Below are 18773 nucleotides of genomic sequence, written 5' to 3'. Positions count from 1 at the left end.
TTATTTCCAGACTCTAGAAAGAACTCTTTAAATTCAACAATAAGACAAACCACCTGATTTTTTATAATGGCAAAAAATCAGAAGACACTTTCCAAAGGAACACGTATGAATTAACAAAAACCAAATGAAAAGGTATAGACTTTTGGACTATTACAGAATTAGGTAAAATGAAAATGTATGACCACTAAAATGCTATAGCAACCTTATTCATAATAATCAAGTTCTAGAAACACACAAAATATCCAGCAATACAATGGGTAAAAATATTGTATATTCATACAGTAGAAAACTACTCAGCCAGAAAAAAATAGACTGTCATGTGCAATGACACAGATGAAACACGAATCTCAGAAGCACTGTTGAAGGAAAGCAGCCAGAATCAAAAAAGTACATACTGTATGAATCCATTTATATACAGTTCATGAAATGGCAAAACCAATCTTTGTTTAATGAAATCAGAAGAATGGTTGCATTTGCTTTTATGAGGGGCAAGTTGGTGATAAAACTCAACAGCCAAAGACCATTAGGGACAAACCAGTAGTCTAGCAAAGTCAGGTTTCTTCACTTGCTTAAACAAGGGACAGTAACCTAGGGGAACTTTGAAGGGCCCCTTTGATGAGAGGAAGTAGGGACTTTGTCTTGTTTTTGTTTTAAGACTAGGGCTGCTAATAACCCTACAGGGTGGACTGGAATTGGAGATACTTATCTGAACTTATGATTTGAGATGGAGAGGGAGAAACAGAAGAAAAAGAGAAAGAAAAAAGACTAATAAGTATTACCCATATTTTACAATTGAAAAAATTCAGATTAAACGACTCTACTCCTGCGAAGACGCTAGGATTTGAATTCAGTTCTCATGCCAAATTTCCAAACTGCCACACCTATACTTGGCCGATTTAAGGAAAAGGCCGATAAAGGAAAAGCAAGCATCGACCTACCTCTTGAGTGGCTCCGCGTAGTAAAAATTTCAAGATTTTAACATCTAATTTACTCTATTTGAAACGGCAGTCACAAGGGAATAATCGAGGGGGTCACATACTACCAAACAAACAAGGGACCATTTCTCCTAAAAGTTTCTTGAATGTGTAGTGAATAACAAGTTAAACGTTTGCTGACTTCTCATTGGAACGCGCAATATGAATACAAGAATGAGCTCCAATAAGAAGTTTGTAACCTTTGTTAGTCGTTCAGTGAATGTGTCAGTTTTTCTGCAGACAACAGCGTGGGGAGAAAAAAACAACAACCCGAGTTTATGTACAAAATAGGAAGCTCTCACATTGGACTTTATCCTCTAATGAGGATCCCAAAAAGAAGGCAAGGCTTTGTTTTTGTTTTTGTTTTTGTTTTTGCACTGTTTTTGGAAAACCCTGGCACTGTTATATCAGTGCTCCTCAAACAAAGTGTGTATTTTGAGTCCTGGAAAGCGTGTTAAAATATAAGTTCTGGTTCCACAGGTCTGGTGTGGGGCTGAGACTCTGCATTTCTAAAAAGCTCCCAGGTGATGCCGAGATTACCGGGGCGGGGGGGGTGGGCGATAAAAGCACGGGGTAGGAGAGAAAACTCCACTTTGAGTAAATGACAGGCTCTAAGCAACTGGAAAGAAACTCAGAACTCCGCCCTTTGAGGGAGGCGGAGGCTCCCTGACCCGCAGAAACAACAGACTACGCACTGCGCCTAGATGCCCACACGCCCAGCGCCGGCCTTACCCCAGGATCAGCAGCGCGCTCTGCAGCCGTCTCCGCACCTCCAGGAACACGTGCGTCCCCGCCGCAGGTGCCGCCATGGCCGGCGCCCAGCCGCAGGTTCAGGCGAATACAGGCCACCACGGCCAGAAGCGGCTGCACGTGCGACGGCGGCGGCAGTGGCGGCGGGGAGGGTCTCCGCGACCAGATCGCGGGATGGAGACAGCCCGCCAGCCCACAGCGCCACCTGCCGGGCGGAGAACGCGCTGCCGCGAAATCTCGACCCGGGGGCGTGAGCGTTTTCAAATCCTGGCTGGTGTCTGAGCGGGAACAAAGGTGGGCAGGGAGAGCCAAACTGTCCTCCCACTCTTCTTCTTGTGGGCGTGGCCCGGTGCGTTAGTCTCCCAGGATGTGACCTTAAAAACCCGAGCCCAAGTACACTCCTTTGCCTAGAGTGGGTAAGAATGAGGCTGAAAGAGAGGGGGATGACGGAAGGAGGAGATAGAGGCGGGCACTGGCCCCAGGAGGTTCGAGAGCAGATTTCTCCACCCCAAACACAATCTTGTTTCGTTTTTTAATAAACTACAGTATCTTTTTTACGAACCCTGTCAGTCCTTTGGTAGCTCTCCTCTGAGACAACAAACGTCCAGGATTGACCTGGCATGGCTTCTGGATTTAGACACAACTGCTCTAAGATAGAAACAGTTGCAAAAAATGTTAAGAAGTTTTCTGTTATCTATACAGAAGAGAGTGTGGTTAAATCCAGTACCATGAATCACAGGATTAGCCATTCCTATAACCTTTGAAAAAACGAGGATGAGAATGATTCCACAGGTACTTTTCCACTCGTCATGTTTTGCAGAAGTAAAAACTGATTCACAGAAGTCAATCTTAATACTTCTAGAAGATAATTTCGGAAAGTTTGACCTAGTAAAGAAAAGGCTCTACTATAATGTAAGTACTTAAAAGGGGGGGATACTTAAAATGGGGAAATACTAAAATATAAGGCTAGGGTGGTAAATTTACAATAAAGAATTCTTTAAAAACAAGAGGCTCAGGGTGCTTGGCTGGCTTGGTTGGTGGAGCATTGGAGGCTTGATTTCCAGGTTAAGTTCGAGACAAGGTTGGGTGTAGAGATTGCTTAAAAATAATATCTTAAAAACAAAACAAAACAAAAACAAGAGGCTGTTAGGTTTTAAAAAGAGAAACGATGGCTTGTATTCAGAAAATCATGTTTATAGATAGCCTCTTAATGCGAAGATTTTCCAAATAACAAATCCACATCCCTAGAGATACTATTTTAAGACAAATCTTCTTAAAGTCAGTATTTGCAGTTCTTAAAGTTTATTGTGGTGCTTCACAAATTCCTGTATCCACCACAATAATTCAAAATCATGGATGGAGGTAACAACGTAGTTAAAAGAATTGTTTTCCACTATTCCACTTCAAATAATGGTGATCATGGGTGATGATTTCAACTCCTAGTATCTTCCACCTTTAGTTCTCAAAGCTTAAGTCTTTTTTTTTTTTTAAGATTTATTTATTTGAGAGAGAAAGAGCACAGGGACAGGCAGAGGGAGAGAGGTGGGGGAGAAGCAGGCTCCCCATGGGGCAGGGAGCCTGATGCGGGCCTTGATCCCAGGACCCTGAGATCATGGCCTGAGCTGAAGGCAGCCGCTTAACGACTGAGCCACCCAGGCGCCCCCAAAGCTTAAGTCTTAAATACTGCCACATTCTATTGAAATATTTGTCTTAGCACAACATGCTCTTCGTACTTGGTGTTTGATTATTTTTAAAGATTGCTATATTTCAGGACGCCTGGGTGGTTGGTTAAGTGACTACCGAGTCCCGCATCGGGCTCCCTGCTCAGGGAGGAGTCCACTTCTCCTTCTCACCCTACCCCCTCTCGTGCTTGCTCTCTCTCTCAAATAAGTGAATAAAATCTTAAAAAAAAAAAAAAAGATTGTTATACTTAATATATAGTCACACATTTGTGAAAAACAATCTTTTTTTTCTTTGACCCTACGGTTTAGGCAAAACAATGCAATCTTCCTTGTAGTTACTACATGATTTAGAGAGAGAATAAACTCAAAATGTGTCCAAATCTTTTAACAACTATTTATCTCCTAACTTCACCAGTCTCCCAACTTCTCTGGGCCTCAAATTCCTCATATGAAATATCGAGGAATCGTTTAAATAACACTTAAATGATTGTTTAATAAAAGCTGTCCTCAATTCCTAGCATTCCTTCCAAGTCTCCATTAAGATGTTGCTGGCGCTGGCGAGTTGGAAACACCATCCCCGTAGTTGGTGGCTATAGGCCGCTTCCCCGACTGTCCGCTCGAGGGCGCTGTGGCGACAACTAGCGCCGGGAGGCGAGGCACGGACCGGGGGCGGGGATCGAGGGCCGTCGACGTCGACGCCGGCGTGGGCGCGGGCGCAGTGCACACTGGGAGCTGTCACTAGGCCTTTCGGCTCCCGGCCTCTGCGTCGCTGCCGCGGTTGCCAGGAGAGCGGCGCCGGCGGGAAGCGGCCGAGCCCACAGCAGGTAACAGCGTCCCTGCCCCCAGCGCGGTCGCGAGGCCGGCTGCCGACCCTGGGCGGCCTCCTCGGCCTGGCTGGTTCCGGAGCCGCGGGGACGCCCCTCGGGGCAAGCAGCTGTGGCGTCCGGGGTGTTGCCGCCCTGGCCCCGCCTGGAGCCTGGAAACCGGCCGGCCGCCCTCCGGTGTCGGAGAGGCGGGAGCTGAGCGGGGGTTCGGTGGGCCGGGGCCGGGCGGAGGCTGCAGGGCGGCCCCAGGCAGGGGTGGCCGCTCCCGAGCCTCCTGCGCTGGGGCCCAGCGGTGCGCAAGGTTGGGGTGGAGGTCGCACCTGTGCGGTAAAGGCGCGCAGAGTAATCTCTTTGTTGGTGGAATCCAGGCTTCGTGCGGTGTCATTCATCTACTGGGTTCTTTTAAGATTGAGGAGACATGAATACCTGCCATAGTTAATATTCCATGAGGGGAGGTTCGAAAGGAGTGCAGAAGTTTATTAGAGGAAGTCAGGGTAGTCATAAGGAAGTTGTTAACCATTATCACCTTTGATTCTCAAGCCTTTTAAAGTTGCAGCATAACAGTAGTTACTTGTTGGGTCTCTCCCATTTTTCTCTCCTACCCTGAGGGGGGAGGGTGAGTGGTACTTAACTACTTTTAAAGCTGAACGAATTGTGTTTCTTACACTATCTTACAGTTCCGTGGAGTTTGAGAAATATACTGTGATAATCTGATTTGGACACTGCAGTTAAAGCAATCAAAACATTTTTTTGATAATTACCAAAAAGATAGGAAACTAAGTGTTTGCCTGACAAGCCCAGAACTGTAGAAAGACAAAAATCTCTCAATTTTGTTGTTGCTGACTGTCATCTACGCAGGCAGATCTCCTATATTCTCATGTCAACATATGTTGACATTATATGCTAAGAAATTCACCTGATAACACAGTGATTTAGTTGAGCTGACAAGTTGTAACAAGGGTAAATTAAAACCAGTTGTAATACAAATGCTTTATTCCAGTGATTACTTTAAGCTGCCACTCTGAACGAAATCATTCCTCATTAGTACTAAACAATAGTAAATCTTCAGGTGGGTCTAATTATTAGGAGCCCAGGTCTTGAAGGAATTAAAAACACCTGAGTTAGTACACAAACCAGAAAATGTGACACCATAACCAAAATGTTAAATGTAAATTAAATGTTTGACTATATACGGTTTAAAGAGCCTATTTTGTAGTTAAAATGAAAAGAGTTCCGGCCTGGGAATGAAAGATTTTGTTCGCATTCTTTTTTTCTCGTGCTAACCAGATGTGATCTCTAGGCCTCAGTTTTGTCATCCATTAAAGGGAATTTCATAAGATCAGAATTTTCCAAACTGATGTTTCCCCTAAACACTGTGCTCAATCCAGTAACAGCCTTACTGCCCCCAAAACAGTGTTCCTTGACAAATAATTTAGGAACACATAAGGTTAAAAGGTCTTACCTGGCCAGAAAGCCTATTTTCTCATGGCCAACCTGTTAACATCTAGAATATAATTATATAGAATACCAATTTGAAAATTACTGTACAGATCTTCCTCTACTTATGATGGGGTTATGTCCTGGTAAACCCATCATAAATTGAAAATATAATTTGAAAAGGCATTCAATACATCTATGTTACATATGCTCACAATACTTACATTAGCCTACAGTTGGGCAAAATCTATCAAAGCTCATTTTACTATAAAAGTTTTGAATATCTCATGTAATTTATTGAATATTGTACTGAAAGCGAAAAACTGAATGGATAAAGAGTGGTTGTAAGCTTATCAGTTGTTTACCCTCGTGATTGCAGGGCTGACTAGGAGCTGAGGCTTGCTGCCACTGAAAAATTGTAAATCTAACTCTCATGAGTTGGACTGCCTATATTAAGAGCTCAGTCTCCTTTCAGTTCTAAAATTCCCTACATTATGCTTTCTAGCTTTCAGTTTAAGCTTCCTGGGGCATAAGGATATAGTGGCAATGCATTGATGTAACAAAGGCTTGTATTTTCCTTAGTAAAATATTAAGGATGCACATAGGTTTCAGTGCACTTTAATGCTTTGATTTATGGCAGGGGAATACTATCTTTTTTTTCTGGTCTCTTGATGCTTTTCTATAACCATAATTAATTCACATTTGGATTTGATTTTATGGTTAAGTCATTAATTTTATTGAGAATGGCATTATAAAGTTCCAACAAGACTTGTTGATAATGGCATTATTTTTACTGTGCATGAGTTCCCTCTCTAGTCATGAGCTTTTAAAAATATGAAATGTAATGGGGCGCCTGAGTGGCTCAGCTGGTTGAGCGTCTGCCTTCGGCTCGGGTCATGATCCCGGGGTCCTGGGATCGAGCCCCACATTGGGCTCCCTGCTCCACAGGGAGCCTGCTTCTCCCTCTCCCACTCCCCCTGCTTGTGTTCCCTCAGTCACTGTGTCTCTCTCTGTCAAATAAATAAATAAGGTCTTTGAAAAAAAAATGAAATGTAATAAAAGCCACTTGAAATATACTTAATAATTAATAACTAAATTTTAAGAGCTTAGATCATTGGAAAGAGTTCAAGGTTAAAACAAATTCTAAGGCAGTCATTTCTGAGTTGCTGATAAACGGGATCTAAGTGTTGAATGCAATCTTAAATTATTTTGCTAAATTCTGTCAGGTGTCACACAGCCAGTTTGACCACTTTAGTCTGTTCTTTGTTACTTTGTTAGGAATGAGTGCTATTGTGCTCCTTTGCCGGGGGGGGGGGGGGGGGGGGGGGGGGGGAACAATACATTTAATAGGTAACCGTTAATTCAGGTAGATTTTCTCCCTGAAATGAAACTGTTGAGAAGTATAGAGCTGCAAGTTTTGTATAAGAGCTCACAGGTTTTACTGAAAATGTATGATATGAAAATAAGTACTTTCGATTCCCTTTTATTGTATTTACCTATTTACGCCCCCCCCCCGCCCAGCTGTCCAAGCCTAAAATCTCAATAAGTTTTCATTGCATAGGTCAAAGACGTACCAAGTTTAAGGAAAAAATTACAGATAATGTGCATTCATTTTATGTGTACATTATATACATACCTGGGTAACCACCACAATCAAGATTTAGAACATGCCACCACTCAGGCCTGTATTATTATGCTTTTGCTTTCTTCAAATGCATGCTCCCTGCCTTGGCATGTCTACTTCATACTATCCTAGCTCCAGTGCCACCTTGTCTGTGAATCCTTTTTGGATTACCTCATTTTGAAGTAACTTTGTTCTCTTCTGACTTTCCTGTCAGCATTTATTTTCTGTCCTTGATGGCTAAACCAATGGTATGCTCATAGTTCATGGTAGGCACTTATATTTATTTCTTGACCACATGGGTAAGTGTAGTATTTCTCAAATGTCAGTCATTCTTATATCTTCAAAATTTTGACCATATCTCCGTATTTCCTGTATACTTACTTTCTTTGTTTTTCTTTATATCCGTGTAGTTGTTAACATAATTTTTAAAGAAAACTTGAAGGGGTGCCTGGATGGCTCAGTGGTTAAGCGTCTGCCTTCGGCTCAGGTCATGATCCCAGAGTCCTGGGATCGAGCCCCACATCGGGCTCCCTGCTCAGCGGGAAGCCTGCTTCTCCCTCTCCCACTCCCCCTGCTTGTGTTCCTGCTCTCACAATCTCTCTCTCTATCAAATAAATAAATAAAGTCTTTAAAAAAAAAGAAAACTTGAAATAATCACCATAAAGTATCACTTGCCATCAACAAAAGGTAGACATAAAGTTGAAAATAATGAAAACAAAACTTGTTAAATTCTAGACACTATTGGCTATTGAACACTCTTAAGCCTAAAACTTGCTGTTCTTTGTTTAGAAGGGAGATTAGCAAGAATTACAGAGGTGTTGATAACATTCTACCATCGATCTGAGAATTTCCTGATGCAGTCAGAGGAATTATAAGAGAATGAAGAGGGAATAAATTCCTCACTGATTTAGTAGTGTCACTTAGCCCTCTCCTTGGGCCCCATAAAATCATTTCATATCTGATTGGTGGCCAAAATTTGGGAAGACACTGGATTAATCAGGGCCTGAAAATTCCTTAGAATTTTATCTGTGAAAGAATTGGGAAATAAAACCTTAATTGCAAATTAAAAGGTGTACTAGAGTTAACTTTAAAAATACAATAAAAAGACTAAACAATCTTTATTGAATAAGTCTTTTTTCAAAAAAAAAATTTTTTTTAAGATTTTATTTATTTAACAGAGATACAGCAAGAGAGGGCGCACAAGCAGGGGAAGCAGCAGACTTCCCGCTGAGCAGGGAGCCTAATGCAGGGCTCGATCTCAGGACGGCGATCATGACCTGAGCCGAAGGCAAACGCTTAACAACTGAGCCACCCAGGCGCCCTTCAAAAAAATGTTTTTAATGTTACTTTTACAAATAAAACATCCACCCTTTTATTATTAGGCTATCATAGCTGTAAGATAAACCTTTGAATCTAAAGAAATCTAAAAATCAGTGGGCACCTTTTATATGACAAAGTGATGACTGTTCAGGAGTGATGAAATGTTGATATGTTTATCTGGCAAAGCTCCTATAAGCATGGATAAGGTAATAAACTAAGAGAATATAATACCTCCCTTCTTCCTTTCATCACTTTTTAAGTTTGAGCTAGATTTTAATATTTCTATCCTACAAAAGACATTTCTGGCCTTTTTTTTTTTCTTCTGAGGTAATAAAAAAATTCTCTCTATGGTAAGAGTTTAATGTGAATAGGCAGGAAAATAAATTCCCTATTCTTGTTCTGTAAAATACATTCTGTATTTCAACTTGCTGTGGTTATTTTCAGGCTTATATATGTATTGCGAGCTTAATGTTTAAATTACCTTTATTTTGTGTTCATGAACAAAGAGTTCAGGTGAATAGACCATTTGGTTTGGTGTTTCTGTTTTCCAAAAAATAATTTACCTGAATGGTAATACTAGGTTTATGAGTATACACAATAATTTGCTACTCAACCAGAGGTCAGGTTGCTGTTAATCTAAGGTTCTGCGATACAACCTCGATTTGGAAGAAAAGAGCCCTCTTGATGAATAGTCTTTATTTCGTTAAAGAGCTTTCACCCAAAGGAGTAGTTTCTTTCCTGTCTCTACTATAAAATAAAGCAGCAGGAATAAAGCAGTGCAGATAAACTCTTAACTTACATTTGAAAGTAACAACTGACTGTAATCAGAAAAACTATAAAAACATAGCAGTCTTAGTCCTTTAAGTTATACAGGCAAATAACCGTTTGCTTTCTGTGTGTGCTGTATCAGCTACTTGAAACCCTTAGAATATGTGTTAGTATAATCAAATTTTCCAGTGTATATTGTACACCACAAATGTCATCCCAGTCTGCTATTATGCTTCTGCTTGTCTTCAACACGATGTACTTTGCATAGTGGCTTTTCATATACACTTAACACATGTCTTACAATGTCTTGATTTTAAAATTTCCTGGACAGAAGTTTTTCTCCATAGGAAGAAAAAAATAGATTATAGTACTTGGTTAAAGTTATATCTGTCATTTTGGAAGAAAAATAAGTATTTAAATGACTTCCATATTGTATACCAGCAAGTCCATAAATGTTATCACCAGTTAGTCAGGAGTCCACCCTTAAGCCTGAAAAGGGATTCCAGCAACATGATTATTTTTATGGTACCTGTCATTTTATTGGAAGGCTATCTTCAAAGCATTGTGCCCCAAGCCTACCTGATTCTCTTAATTTGAGGTTGCCCATTAGTTTTATGTGATGTGATAACTGCTGCTTTTATTATGTTTTTTTAAGTTAGAGTATAGAGGTGTGGTTTAAAAAGTAAATATTCAGTAGGTTGCCTTCTTGTGGATGGATTGCTTTCTGCAAAAGGTTTTTATTTTGATGTAGTCCCAATAGTTACTGCTTGTCTTTCTGTTGCCAAGGAAGACCTATCTAGAAAACTGTTGCTATGGTCAATGTCAGAGAAATTACTCCTTTTGTTCTCTTCTAGGATTTTTATGGTTTCAGGTCTCACATTTAGGTCTTTAATCCATTTTATTTTTGTGTATGGTATTAGAAAGTGGTCCAGTTTCACTCTTTTTCATGTATCCATCCCTTTTTCCCAGAATCATTTATTGAAGAAACTTTTCCCCATTGTATATGCTTGCCTCCTTTGTCATAGATCAGTTGATCATATAAGTGTGGGTTAATTTCTGGGGCTCTCTATTCTGTTCCATAGATGTGTCTGTTTTTGTGCTGGTACTATACTGCTTTGATTACTACAGCTTTGTAGTATATCTTGAAATCTGGAATTGTGATACCTCCAGCTTTATACCCAATAAGGGGTTAATGTCCAAAATGTATAAAGAACCTGTACAACTCAACACCAAAAACCGCCCCCAAACAATCCAATTAAGAAATGGGCAGAGGACCTGAATAGACTGTTGTCCACAGAAGACATACAGATAGCCAACAGATACATGAAAAGATGCTCAACATCAGTAATCTTCAGGGAAATGCAAACCCCTTACACCTGCCAAAATGGCTAAAATCAAAAAGACAAGAAATATTAAGTGTTGGTGAGGATGTGGAGAGAGAGGAACCCCCACGTACTGTGTACTGTTGGTGGGAATGCACATTGGTATAGCCACTGTGGAAAACAGTATGGAGGGTTCTCAAAAAAAAAACAAATACCATATGATCCAGCAATTCCACTGGGTATTTATCCAAAAAAAAAGTCAGAAAGATATATGCACCCCTATGTTTGTTGCAGCATTATTTGTAATAGCCAAGATATGGAAACAACCTAAGTGTCCGCTGACAGTTGGGTAAGGAAGATGTGGTACACACGCACAATAGAAAATTACACAGACATAAACAGGATGAGATTGTGGCATTTGCAATAAAATGGATCGACCTAAAGGGTATTGCGCTAAGTGAGATAAGTCAGACTGAAAAAAGACAAACACCATATGATCTCATATCAAGAGTCTAAAGAAACGAGTGAACAAAAAGCAGGATCAGACCTATGAAAATACAGAGAACTGATGGATGTAGGAGGGGAGGGGAGTGAGGGGACTAAGTGGATGAAGGGTAGTGGAAATACAGGTTTCCAGTTATGGGGTGAATAAATCATGGGAATAAAAGGTATACCATGAGGAATCTAGTCAATGCTACTGTAACAGCATTGTATGGTGACAGATGGTGGCTACACTTGGGGTGAGCATACCATAAGGTGTAAACCTGTCAAATCACCTGAAACTAATGTAACATTGTGTGTCAACTATACTCAAAAAATTGTTTATACAAAAAAAATATTTTTGAGGCTATAGTCATCTATGGCTGCATAACAAATTATCTCAAAATGTAGTGATTTAAAACAATAAATACCTCTCAGTTTCTTTCAGGAGGGTTTGGGGAGCAGTTTGGCTGTGAGGTTCTGGCTTAAGTTTTGTGAGGTTGTAGTCAAATAGTGGCCCGGACTGCAGTCATCTTTAGGTTCAATTGGGGTCGGAGAACCCCTTTCCAAAGTAGTTCGCTCACATACTAGCAGGTTGTTTCTGGCTGTTGAAGGGAAACCTAAGCTTCTCCCCATAGCGCTACTTGAAGTGTCCTTATCACCTAAAGGCTAGCTTGCGCCAGAATGAGTGATCCAAGAGACAGCACATAGACCAGCTGTGATTTTGTGTAGGAGGGGTAACTATACAAGAGAATATCAGGAGGTGAGGATCATTGGAGGCCATCCTGGAAGCTAGCTACTACATTTTAAAAAGCTAGTATGTGTGTATGTCACTAATAAGCAGTACATACTTATTCAATATGCAGTTTATACGCAGCTCATGGTTTTAGAATATTTAAAGATTAACTTAATATGCTATTGGATTACATTACTAAATGAAGCATGTACTTTATCCACAAAATTCTTAGTTTCTGTGGTTCTTTGGCGGGTGGTGGGATGATTCTGGGTTCAAATGTAACACTAACGATACAGATTTTATCCATTTTGATTTTGTTATTTCTTAAATGAAGGAGGAAGGTAAAGCCAACATGTTACCCAGCTGCTATTTGATTTTCTATGGGGACATTACTCCTTTACTTTTTTTTAAAAAAGTAAGCTTATTTAATACCAAAAAGAGGGAATAATTTACATGATTTTAAAAGTATAAAAAAACTCTACAGAGAAAAGGCTCCCTCCACCAGCCCTCATCTATGCAATTTCCACCTGGCCAACCAGAAGTAATCAGTTTTATTTTCTTGTGTGTTTTTTCAGAGCTATATCGTATACATGCAGATTATGTGACTGTATTTTTCCCTTTTTATATAAATGGTAGCATACTATGTACACTGTTGTGCACCTTGATTTTTTTTTTAGTTCATATAAGCATTTTCTAAATCAATAACATAGACTTTATTCTTTTTACCAGCTGAGTATATTCTGTTGTCTTTAATTTTTATAATTATTAGTCATTTACTGTGAGTCAGGCAAGGACTGACTAGGAGCTGGGGATGTGAGAGCTAAAAATGGTAGATGAGTACTCTTATCACAGGGATTAATACCCTTGGGAATCACACAGTTCAGTCAGGTAAAGCAAAGTTCTGTGGTACAGTGTGTAGTGGGAATTCACAGCAAGGAGATGTATATGTGACTGTTGGAGAGAGAGAATAGTTAGGGAAGACTTCACAACAGGGGTAAAATCTGAAGCCTGAAGCATGAGTAGGTACTAGCCAAGTTAAGTTGGGATTTAGTGTTTCAGGCAGAAGGAAGTTCTTAAAAAGATTTTTAAAACATATTACAAAGCTATAATAATTTTAAAACAGTGTGGTACTGACATAGAGGCAGACCTGTAGACCAGTGGAGTAGAATAGAAAGCCCTGAATTAAACCCTAGTGTATATATGGTCAAATAATCTTCAACAAAGAGTGCCAGACCAATCAATCGGGTAAGGACAGCCTCTTCAACAAATAGTATTGAGAAAACTGGATATCCACATGCAAAAGAATGAAGTTGGAAATTTATGCTATATGAGAAATTAATTCAAAACAGATTAAATACCTAAACATAAAACTTATAGAAGAGATCATAAGGGAAACCCTGACATTGGGTTTGGCAATGATTTCTTGGATATGACAACAAAAATACAGGTAACAAAGGCAAAAATAGGTAAGTGGGACTACATCAAACTTAAAAACTCTTACACATCAAAGGATACAGTAAAAAATATAAAAAGGCAATCTAGAATGGGAGAAAATTTTCAGAAATGTATCTAAGGGACTGATATCCTGATATATAAAGAACTGCAACTCAGCAACAAAATCATAACCCAATTAAAAAATGGGCAGACACTATTCAAGTGCCCATTTCAAGAAATGAAAGAAATCTTTCATTTCTCCAAAGATTATATGCAAATGGCTGAAGCATATGAAAAGATTTTCAGCCACATTAGTCATTAGAGAAATGCAAATCAAAGCTACCATGAGATGCTACCTCACACCTATTTCAATGGCTACTATCAAAAAACTGAAAACTGTTGGCAAGGATGTGCAGAAATTAGAACCCTTATGTACTGTTGGTGGAAATGTAAAATGGTGCAGCCACTGTGGAAAACAGCTTGGTGGTTCCTCTTAAAAACAGAATTGCCATATGGTCCAGCATTCCCACTTCTGGGTATATTCGAAAGAATTGAAAAGAGGACCCTGAAGAAATATTTGCACACTCAAGTTCATAGCCACACCATTCACAATAGCCTAGAAGTAGAAAATATAAATGAACAGATGAATGGATAAATGTACACATAGAACTGAATATTATTTAAAACCTTAAAAGGGAAGGAGATCGTTAGGGTCCATTCTGGGCATCAGCCTACTTTAAAAAAAAAAAAAGGAAATCTTGTCACATACCACAACATGGATGAACCTTGAGGACATTATGTTAAGTGAAATCAGTCACAAAAAAAGCCAAAATACTGTATGGTTCCACTTACCTGAGGTATCTAAAGTAGTCAGAAGCAGAAAGTAAAACGCTGGTTGCCAGGGGCTGGCAAAGAGGGAAAAGAAGAGTTTTTTAATGTGTGTAGAGTTTCAGTTTTGCAAAATGAAAAAATTCTGGAGGTTAATTACACAATGTGAATATACTTAACACTGAACTGTACACTTAAAAATGGTTAAAATGATAAATTTTGTTTTTTTACAATTGGAAAAGATAAATAATATTAAACTTTTAGAAACATGAAGTATATATGCATTTTAAAATGCTATCCTGTAATGAAAGTCATGTCTCTAAATATTGAAAAAAAGGGCTGATTAAAGAATGAGCCTAGAGGGGTTGAATTGTACTGGCTCAGTTGGTAGAGTATATGACTCTTGATCCTGGGCTTATGAGTTCAAGCCCCACATCAGGCATAAAGCTAACTTGGAAAAAAAAAAAATATATATATATATATATACAGAGTTATAGCATTTTGAATATAGTTTGGTAGAAAAATTTTAAGTGATGAAAGGGAGCATATTTAAAGGCACTGAGGTGGGAGGCAACAAGTCTTACACAGTTGGCTAGTTTTAAAAAATAGGCATTGGCTCTTGTTAAAGATAGGCCAGTTTTATTAAGGATCATCATGATAGGTATAGGGACCACTGCAATGGGATTTTACAGTGGAAGAGAGAGATCGGCCTCAATTCTGAATACAGCATGTGCCAAGTGTTGGTAACCTCAGACTCTGAAATCCCTGTCTGTGGTGAGAAAGGAGTGACAGAACAAAGGGATCAACCGCTCCAGATTTATAGGTGGCAAGTTTAATAACAGGGAATTTACATATGAGGCTTGTCTTGGGTGGCCTCAAAACAAGTAGATTGCCACACCCACTCACCTGCTGGAATCTTAAAAGTTTATATAGACAGGGGGCGGGGCAAGATGGCGGAGGAGTAGGAGACCTAGATTTCGTCTGGTCTCAGGAATTCAGCTGAATCGGGATCAAACCATTCTGAACACCTACGAACTCAACAGGAGATCGAACAGGAGAGTAGCAACAACTCTCTGAACAGAGAAGCGACCGCTTACTGGAAGGTAGGGCGTGCGGAGAAGTGAATCCGAGGCGATATTCAGGAGGATAGACGGCGGGGGAGGGGCCTCTGCCACCCGCTTCTGGCAAGTGATAGAGCCGCGGAGCACAAAATCGGACCTTTTAGAAGTTGGCTCGGCGGAGGGACGTCGCTGCAGTGGCTAAGCGGGGGGTGGAATCCTCCCGGGACAGTGTGGTCTCAGGACCCTTGGGGTCACAGAGACCGGGGGTGCCTGAGTGCGCCAGAGCTCCCAGGTATCAGAGCGGGGAAGCCGGCTGCAGAGACGGAGCAGAGTCGCGGGCTCTCAGCTCGGGGTTGCCATAAACTGTGATCTGCGGCCCAGTCGGGGCACGGCTCCCCCAGCAGGGACCCAACAAGCAGCAGATCCGGGGAGACTCCCCTTCCTTCCCGGGGAGGAGCGGTGCGGGAACGCACTGCAGAGATCTGCTGGGTTTGGAGACTCCGTGCGGGGTCGGGTGCCAGAGATAGCAGCGCTCGATTACAGGCCGGGTGAGCACGGAGTGCGGCTGGAGACCGGGGACACGGAAGTGACTGCTTTTCTCTGGGGGCACACTGAGGAGCGGGGCCCTGAGTTCTCAGCTCCTCCGGGCGGAGATTGGGAGGCCACCATTTCTGCCCTGGTCCGCCAAAGCTGTACCGAGAGCTTGCAGGGAACAAAAGCTCCTGAGAGCAAACCGGAGCAGCTTCCTTAGCCCGGACTGACAAGGGCGGGGCAATTCCGCCTCCGGCAAAGACATTTGGAAACCATAGCAACAGGCCCCTCCCCCAGAAGATCAACACAAACAGCCAGCAAGCCAAGACCAAGTTGATCGATCAAGGAGAATGGGAGAACTCCAGCGCTAGGGGAATACTGCACATAGATTCATGGCTTTTTTTTTTTTTTTTTTTTACCATGATTCATTATTTCATCAAAGTTAATTTTTGTTGACTTTTTTTATTTTTCTTTTTCCCTTTTTCAAGCAACATCTTATCAATCCCTTTCTTTTAAAAAAAAACATTTTTTATTTTTCATTTTTAGAGTCATATTTTATCCCTTCATAGTAGTTACCCTTATTTTTGGCATATATATATAAGTTGTACTCTCTTTAAAATTTTGAGGTACAGTTTCTTCTAACAGATCAAAATATACCCTAAATCACTAGTGTATGGCTTTGTTCTAGTCTCCTGCCTGATCACATTCTCTCCCTTTTTCCTTTTTTATTTCTTTTTTTTCTTAAATCTTTCTTTTTTCAAACAACTTATCTTACCAAGTCCTTTTATAAAATCTTTTATACTTTTCATCTTTACAGTCATCTTCCATCCCTTCATTGTATCAACTCTTATTTTGTACATATATGTCTTTCTTCCTTTAAAATTTTAGGAGGCACTTTTTTCTAACAGACCAAAATACGCCCAAAATCTAGTGTGTGGCACTGATCTATACACTAGCCTGATCATATTTGATCATATTCTGCTGTTTTTGTTTTTTTTTTTTTTTGTTTTTATCTTTTTTTTTCTTTTTTTTTTTCTTTTTCTCTTTCTTTTTTCTTTCTTTCCCTTTCTTTTCCCCTGGTTTCAGGTCTTTTCTGATTTGTATACAGTATATTTGCTGGGGACGTTGTAAACCTGTTAGCATTTTGTTCTCTCATTCATCTATTCTCCTCTGGACAAAATGACAAGACGAAAGAAATCACCTCAGCAAAAAGAACAAGCGGTAGTACCGTCAGCCAGAGACCTACTCAATACGGACATTAGTACGATGTCGGACCTAGAGTTCAGAATCATGACTTTAAAGATACTAGCTGGGCTTGAAAAAAGCGTGGAAGTTATTAGAGAAACCCTTTCTGGAGAAATAAAAGAACTAAAATCTAACCAAATCGAAATCAGAAAGGCTATTGATGAGGTGCAATCAAAAATGGGGGCACTAAATGCTAGGATAAATGAGGCAGAAGAGAGAATCAGCGATATAGAAGACCAAATGATGGAAAATAAAGAGGCTGAGAAAAAGAGAGAGAAACAACTACAGGATCACGAGGGCAGAATTCGAGAGATAAGTGATACGATAAGACGAAACAACATTAGAATAATTGGGATCCCAGAAGAAATAGAGAGAGAGAGAGGGGCAGAAGGTATATTGGAGCAAATTATAGCAGAGAACTTCCCTAATGTGAGGAAGGAAACAGGCATTAAAATCCAGGAGGCACAGAGAACGCCTCTCAAAATCAATAATAATAGGTCAACACCCCGACATCTAATAGTAAAACTTACGAGTCTCAGAGACAAAGAGAAAATCCTGAAAGCAGCTCGGGAGAAGAGATATGTAACCTACAATGGTAGAAACATTAGATTGGCAACAGACCTATCCACAGAGACCTGGCAGGCCAGAAAGGACTGGCATGATATCTTCAGAGCACTAAACGAGAAAAATATGCAGCCAAGAATACTATATCCAGCTAGGCTATCACTGAAAATAGAAGGAGAGATAAAAAGCTTCCAGAACAAACAAAAACTAAAGGAATTTGCAAACACGAAACCAGCCCTCCAAGAAATATTGAGAGGGGTCCTCTAAGCAAAGAGAGAACCTAAAAGCAGCAAAGAACAGAAACGAACACAGACAACAGACAGTTAACAGTCACCTTACAGGTAATACAATGGCACTAAATTCATACCTTTCAATAGTTACCCTGAATGTAAATGGGCTAAATGCCCCAATCAAAAGACACAGGCTATCAGATTGGATTAAAAAACAAGACCCATCAATATGCTGTCTGCAAGAGACTCATTTTAGACCCAAAGACACCCCCAGATTGAAAGTGAGGGGGGTGGAAAACAATTTACCATGCTAATGGACACCAAAAGAAAGCTGGGGTGGCAATCCTTATATCAGACAAACTAGATTTTAAAACAAAGACTGTAATAAGAGATGAGGAAGGACACTATATCCTACTTAAAGGGTCTATCCAACGAGAAGATCTAACAGTTGTAAACATCTATGCCCCTAACATGGGAGCAGCCAATTATATAAGGCAATTAATAACAAAAGCAAAGAAACACATTGACAACAAAACAATAATACTGGGGGACTTTAACACCCCCCTGACTGAAATGGACAGATCATCTAAGCAAAAGATCAACAAGGAAATAAAGACTTTAAATGACACACTGGACCAAATGGACTTCACAGACATATTCAGAACATTCCATCCCAAAGCAACGGAATACACATTCTTCTCTAGTGCCCATGGAACATTCTCCAGAATTGATCACATCCTAGGTCACAAATCAGGTCTCAATCGGTACCAAAAGATTGGGATCATTCCCTGCATATTTTCAGACCACAATGCTTTGAAACTAGAACTCAACCACAAGAGGAAAGTTGGAAAGAACTCAAATACATGGAGGCTAAAGAGCATCCTACTAAAGAATGAATGGGTCAACCAAGAAATTAAAGAAGAATTAAAAAAATTCATGGAAACCAATGAAAATGAAAACACA

The 18773-nt window shown here is 40.3% G+C and overlaps 2 protein-coding genes across 7 annotated transcripts in view; one reads left to right on the top strand and one right to left on the bottom strand.

The window, feature by feature from the left end:
- Positions 1-1862, bottom strand: part of UBE3D (ubiquitin protein ligase E3D) — a 154171-nt gene extending 152309 nt beyond the window's left edge. For both annotated transcript variants that reach the window (XM_027600824.1, XM_027600826.1), the window contains exon 1: positions 1707-1862. In XM_027600824.1, the coding sequence (XP_027456625.1) occupies positions 1707-1783 (77 nt within the window). In that variant the 5' untranslated portion in view covers positions 1784-1862. The remainder of the gene's footprint in view (positions 1-1706) is intronic.
- A 643-nt stretch (positions 1863-2505) lies between these two features.
- The window catches only part of DOP1A (DOP1 leucine zipper like protein A), a 113864-nt gene continuing 97596 nt past the window's right edge, over positions 2506-18773 (top strand). For 3 of the 5 annotated variants that reach the window (XM_027600891.2, XM_027600884.2, XM_027600895.2), the window contains exon 1: positions 4130-4230. The gene's annotated coding sequence lies outside the window, so the exon portion shown is untranslated. Of the gene's footprint in view, positions 2637-4129; positions 4231-18773 lie in introns of those variants that run through there. The other 2 variants (XM_027600887.2, XM_027600885.2) reach the window with 2 other exon arrangements.

This window comes from Zalophus californianus, chromosome 7 (genome assembly GCF_009762305.2).
Source record: "Zalophus californianus isolate mZalCal1 chromosome 7, mZalCal1.pri.v2, whole genome shotgun sequence".
Taxonomy (NCBI): domain Eukaryota; kingdom Metazoa; phylum Chordata; class Mammalia; order Carnivora; family Otariidae; genus Zalophus; species Zalophus californianus.
This window is presented reverse-complemented; position numbering and strand designations above follow the sequence as displayed.